The sequence below is a fragment of the Morone saxatilis genome, unplaced genomic scaffold, assembly GCF_004916995.1.
Source record: "Morone saxatilis isolate NCDOM2014 unplaced genomic scaffold, NCSU_SB_2.0 Contig4, whole genome shotgun sequence".
NCBI lineage: Eukaryota > Metazoa > Chordata > Actinopteri > Moronidae > Morone > Morone saxatilis.
Window position 1 is genome coordinate 13,315,383 of NW_023339984.1, and position 6,048 is coordinate 13,321,430.

At 43.3% G+C, this 6,048-nt stretch overlaps 1 protein-coding gene across 1 annotated transcript in view; it reads right to left on the reverse strand.

Annotated features, from left to right (window-relative positions):
* Positions 1-22: 22 nt before the first annotated feature.
* The window catches only part of vangl2 (VANGL planar cell polarity protein 2), a 9,188-nt gene continuing 3,162 nt past the window's right edge, over positions 23-6,048 (reverse strand). The window contains exons 2-8 of the mRNA XM_035674899.1: positions 5,170-5,411; positions 4,731-4,854; positions 4,035-4,642; positions 2,747-2,883; positions 2,226-2,361; positions 1,743-1,989; positions 23-1,371 (exon numbers count right to left, since the gene is read on the reverse strand). Of these exons, the coding sequence (XP_035530792.1) occupies positions 1,114-1,371; positions 1,743-1,989; positions 2,226-2,361; positions 2,747-2,883; positions 4,035-4,642; positions 4,731-4,854; positions 5,170-5,240 (1,581 nt within the window). The 5' untranslated portion in view covers positions 5,241-5,411 and the 3' untranslated portion in view covers positions 23-1,113. The remainder of the gene's footprint in view (positions 1,372-1,742; positions 1,990-2,225; positions 2,362-2,746; positions 2,884-4,034; positions 4,643-4,730; positions 4,855-5,169; positions 5,412-6,048) is intronic.

Sequence of the window (6,048 nt, forward strand, 5' to 3'; positions counted from 1 at the left end):
AAAAAAAAAAAAAAAAGGGCTGTATCTCTCTCAGGGTCATACGGTTTGGTAATGAAGGTTGCAATTTAATTTATATTGTACCGTAAATGTGAAAATTAATAAAAAATAAACTAATTTTTAATCAAATTACATAGATGGAATGACCTATGGGCTTTTGGGCCTCTCCCCACTTTGTCAAGTTGCTCAATCACACACACAAATTCACCCACTCACGTTGCAAAATATCAAAAAAGACAGTAATTAACATCAAGCTGCCAAAAAGAAGCACATCGGTGGTACTCGGCGGTGTTATCCTGGAGTGTGAAAATATCTGTTACCAGTGATACTGGACTTAAACTCGTCTCCTATACTTTGTCCACATTGTGCTTAGAAAGTTAAAGTGTACGCCGTTACACACATTTCCGTGGGTGGATTTGTAGAAATGAGAAGTGGTTCAACAGAACCTAAGCAGGAGATCAACAAACAAACTGATTATGAAATATTCAGTGCATCAAGTCCATCCAGTGTTTTTTACTTCATACTTGGAGCGGAAAGTTCATCTGCCCACTTTCAGTAAACTTTTCAGTGGAATCAAACATAGAGGAAGCAGTTCAAAAGTAGCATCATCTCCATTTGTTTCAGTCAGTGAATCCTGTCAATGCACAAAAGGTGAGAGAAGGCCTGACCTTTTTTAGTAGATTTTATAGCCTGTAAAGGCCACACAAGAAGTTCAAGTAAAAGAGAAAAAAAGAAGTAAGATTAGCTCTGACAAAGAGTGAGAGTATATACGTACGACGCATCATACGTACCATGGAAGTTTAAAGGAGTCTGCAGTGTAAGCAGAAGTTAAGAGTCAGCACTTCGGTATAAATGTCCACTTGTTCACCAGAAAAGAGGAACATGGTCAGAGATAGGGTAGTTCTGCAGGCATGATTTTTTTCTCTGTAGCTTCCTAGCATTTTAACCATGTCTTCTTTGCATATTTGGATGTCACGCTTATAAACAAATATAAAATCATTAAAAATAACTATGCAAAAAAGGTATATAAAAAAAGATACCCTGAAAGCACGAAGATTAGTAACTTTGAGCCAACATCCTTCTTCTTTCTTCCGTCCATTATTTATCACCTTCCTCCTACACAGAAGTCTCTGATTGAAGCTTCATGACAAACTTGTGGCTTTTGGGGTCAATGAACTCCTCGCCCAGGTGCAGGAAGGGGAGGGGTGTCACTGTGACAACCAGAGAGAAGTCAAGGCGTCTCAGGGAGAAGACCTGGCCTTGACGTAGAGCAGCAGTCACTGGCTCCTCACTCACTAGTGTCCACTGGCGTCCCCTGCTGGTGTCTAGGTACTGGAGGGTGGGCCCTGGGCTGAGGTAACGCTCAAGGAAAGCCTAAGACACACATAAATAGTTGCACTAATAAATACAATGTCAGAAAAACTTTAACGTTGCTTTTACATGAAGAGGACAAAAGATCACAGTTTATAGTAAACTGAATGAATATACTTTGAATAGTGAAGGAAGAAATGGGGGTAAATGGAAAAAAAGCTTTATAATATGCAGACAACAAACCAGTTTTTGTTGAAGTAACTGACAAAAAAACCCCATAAAAAATAAAAATAAGATCACATAAAATAAATACAAAAATCTAAATAAAATACAATAAATTAAACACAGAATTGCTGTGGAATGATGATTAAAATTTTATAGAAATAACCAAAATAAAATAAGAATCCCTTGAAACTTGTAACTACCCTCCTTACCTTGGGGGTCATGTTGTGCGTGATGCAGAACTGCAGGTGGTTGATGATGCTCTCCATGCTATGGTAGAACTGCTGCCTGGTGGCGCGGAGGTATTTCTGCATGGCTCGTGCCATGGGGGCAAAGATGGCTTGGGCCGCCTCCCTGGGGTCCATCACCTCCCGCGGGTGTTTCGGGGAGGACGTGGTCGCCTCTTCTTCCTGGTAACGCTTGATGTGGGTGAAGGCTTCTTCTACTGCCACCACAAGTCTGGGAGGAAAAATGGCAGAGTGAGTGAGACGCTAACTTAAAGCTGTTCTAATCAACATTATACATTATAATATAGATATAAATATAACATATGTGTCAAATGACTAATGTGAAAAGAACTGCTCGTAGCAATGAACCCTCCAGATATTGCAGCTTTAAAAGACTTTGGTGAATTTCTGGCAAATTCAGTCCGTATCTTTATGTGGGACTTATTATTTGTGAAGATATGTCCTCACCTGGCTTTGCGTTTGCGGACCCTCCGCTCCACCTCCGCCTCCTCGTAATAGTACTCATTGTGGGAGTTATCTCTTCTCCGAGCAGCGGCTGCAACCATGGTTCTGGACTGCCCCGTGGAGTTATTTGTGCTGTTCTCTGTACACAGAAACACTGAAATTACAGAGGATCTATCCATCCAATTGGCAAGAACATCCTGGGCATGTCTGCAAAGTATAGCTGTTTTTATTCAATGTATGATTTTGGGAATTTAAATACCAATTAAATCATTTTTGTGGGGGAATTTTCTATTTAAGGCAGTTTATCCATTTGTTAAGTTATGGCTAGTATACAATTAAACTTAAGCAATTCTGTCAGTTACATAGATACCACAGTGATGTACTGTAGATCATCTGTATCACATTGTTACCGCAGGCGACATAGTACAATTGTAAAATATACATGATAGGAATTGCTCTAATGTAGAGTGGGCTGAATGGAAAAAAACATTAAAGATGAAATATTGCACATAAGATCATTTTACCTTCCCCTAGATTGTAGACTTTGAAGGCAGACATCTTCTTGGAGAGGATAGACTTGGGCAGATTGAGCAGGGCGGGGTTATAGACCGGGAAGTCACTGTAGTACTGGTCTAGAACCCACACTGCTGCCCGCTGAATACTGCATAGCGTGAGAAGGAGGAGAAAAAGAAAAAGTTTGGCATCTAAAATGGCAAAGAGCTGTTACCACTGCATATCAGCCATGACCACCCGACAGTTTCATGGCTACTCAAATTATACAGATAAAGGAAGTGGTGCACCACTTGGGGTGGAAACAGCCTCTGCCACTGGGTTGCACGCATGAGAGACAGGTCTGCTGATACTGTGGGAATCCCATCATCAAGCAAATTACAGTTATGATAAGCAGGAAAGTAACTAGAAAAAACAAAATGTATATAGTTGCTATAACATACGGGAACGATCTATGACTATTGCGGTTTTCAGGATTCATTTTCAGGCAACCTGAGCTCATTTTGTATTTATTACATCTTTGACAACTTGACAGCACCCAAAAAAAAAAAGTCTGCTAATCCTGCAAAATTGTCTGTATTTGTTCTTCTAATGTTTGAAAATGTTGTACAAGGACAAACTGTGCCGAATTTCAAGTGAGTCAGGCACATGACTACTGAATTATTCATTTACTATATTTTTGCTGTAGCGCTGCCTATAGAGAGACAAAAGTATCACATCATGTGTCACCTAAATATGGTTGTCTAGTGCAGTCAAGCTTGCAGCTGCAATGTCACACTTCAATATGGCGACGTCTACGCAAGCAGACGTTTCCATACTCTTATCACACGTAAAACGACATTAGGCAGCTGGACTGATTGAAATAGAAGCATATTTGTTTAAACCCTGATGGATGATGCATTATGAAACACTTTCTGTGTAGACATGCTGTAAACTTCAAAGGCTTTTAGGCTAACACCACCCACATGATTAGGGTACTAAGTGTCGCTGTTACATATCCTGGGTGCGTCTATTAATCATCTTCAAAGTGTCTTTGTAGTTCATAGCATTTAGCACAAATGTAGGAAAATAGGTAGCAGAAATAAAGAGGTTTTTGTATATCTGCTAATAACAAACAAACAAGGCTGCAAAGATAACCTCCTTGACCTTTAATTAGCGATTGTGGATATCTCATTTAGAAAAAAATATATATAATTTAAAAACTAAAATGAAAACAAAGTAAAAAATTAAATAATATATCATTATAAAATGAAAAAAATAAAAATAAACAATGAATATTCTGGATATTCCACATATACCAACCTGAGATAACCCACGTTGTAGAAGCGACTAGCTCCATCTGTGGTCCTCACAACCTTCAGACAGAAAGCAGGCTGCAGATGTCTGACCTCCAGCAGCACCAGGGCCAGGTACTGAATGAACAGCAGCGCGTCCACCAGAGATGCTGCATATCCCACAATCCCCCTGTAGTCCGTCTCCCTGGGCTCCAGCACCCGCACCCCGTAGAAGAGCCAATACGATGCCACAAAGAGGAAGACCAATGCCAGCAGCAGACAGCGGAAGATGAAGAAGCGTGGCAGAGTGGCTCTGGGCGGGCGGAGAAACAGCGCCCAGGTGGAGATGAGGAGGATCAGGAGCTTGAAGGCCAGAGAAATGTAAAGACCTTCACACGGTGTGCCGCAAGGCTCCAGCGTGTCCCGCCACAGCAGCTGTGGGAGGGCCAAGAAGGCCAGGGGAGTGACGAGAGCAAAGAACCCCAGGACCGCGCCCAACGCTGGGCCGAGATACCGGCGGCACTCCAGCGGCGAGGAGTCCTCAAGGTCCTTAGAGAGCCGCGTCAGGTCCTCGTTGGAGATGCTGTCCACGGAGGTGCCAGTGACCACCGTGGTGGTCTCGCCCCAGTTGTCATCCTGAAGAGAGAGAGAGAGAGAGGACAGTGTTGGTGATACGTAGTCGAGCACAGCTTACGCAGCTAAATGATTCAGATTTAACTCTAACCCTGTCGTCTCCTCTGGTGGACTCGGCGTCCAGCAACGACTCCGTGGGAGCCTGGATGGTCACCGATTTGTCTCCCCGGATACCGATGTCCCGACTCTTTGAGCGATGCCTGTCCCTTCTCTCCCTGGAGAAGAAGAAAAAGTGCACAGGTCAGGGGTGGTTTATTATCCATGAATAGACAATAAGTGGCAGTTTACATATTAACCTCGAGGCACTGATTTGATCATTTGATAGCCATTGTGGTCAAACGCTAATCTGGCATTTTTATGACATTATAGTATCTGGGGGTGCATTTTAGGGTTGCAACTAACAATTACTTTCAATATCAATTAATCACTCAATTATTTTCTATTTTATGATCAACAAAATAATCGGCAGATAATTGATCATTACTAGCTGCATCCCTTCTTGGAATACAGTACAATCTGCGGCCCACTACCTGTGTTTGCGGGAGCTTCGTGAGTGGGACGACTTGTAGGAGTAGCCCGAGTACGTCGACTCGTTGTCCATGTCGGAGGCTGGCGGTGGGCGGGGTTTCCTGGCTCCTCCTGCCCCCGAGCCGCCGCCTTTCTCCCAGACCACGCCCAGCTGGCTCTTGCGATTGCTGATGGACTTGGAGGAGAGGGCCAGAGGGAGGCGCAGCAAGTCCACTTTACTCCTGAGGGAATCTATCTTGGAGGCCTGGCCAAAGGAAAGAAAAGGATGGGGGAGGATGACGGGGCGAGAGACGGGAAGATAAATGGTTGAAGTGGTAGAGTTTGGGAGAGGCCAAAGACGGCGTGAGAGGGAGAAAGTGGAGAGAGGAGAGTGAACAGAAGGGGAGGCAGAGAGAGAAATGAGGAGAGAGGGAAGGGAGAAAGATAATTTGTCATATCAGACGGGAATAAAAGCATCTCAGAGGGAAACATACCAAGTAACAGCAACAAGAAGAGAGACAGCATTGTTAAAGTGCTGGCACCGGCGGTGTGTGAAAGTGTCTGTGTGTGTGCTTTCAGTCGCACAGGACGCGGTTGGGCCCATTCTCTCGCTTTGAGGGAGTTTTTATGAGCAAACTCAAGTGATTTGGCCCCGAGAGTGTTCTCGGCCAATAAAGGGCAATTACGCCGCCTTCTATTCTGGGCTGCAAGTCTCCGGTGTGCACGACATGCAGGAGTGGAGGCAGAACATCAGAGTAACTCTAAAATGATCCAGCTCCATACAAAACTGACCTTGGAGACCGTGCACAGTGTCTTATTTAAACAAATAAAGATTAGATTTTTATTTTTTGTTACTTATGTTGGTTTATCTCAGTGTTTTGTTTTTTTTTTTTTGGGGGGGG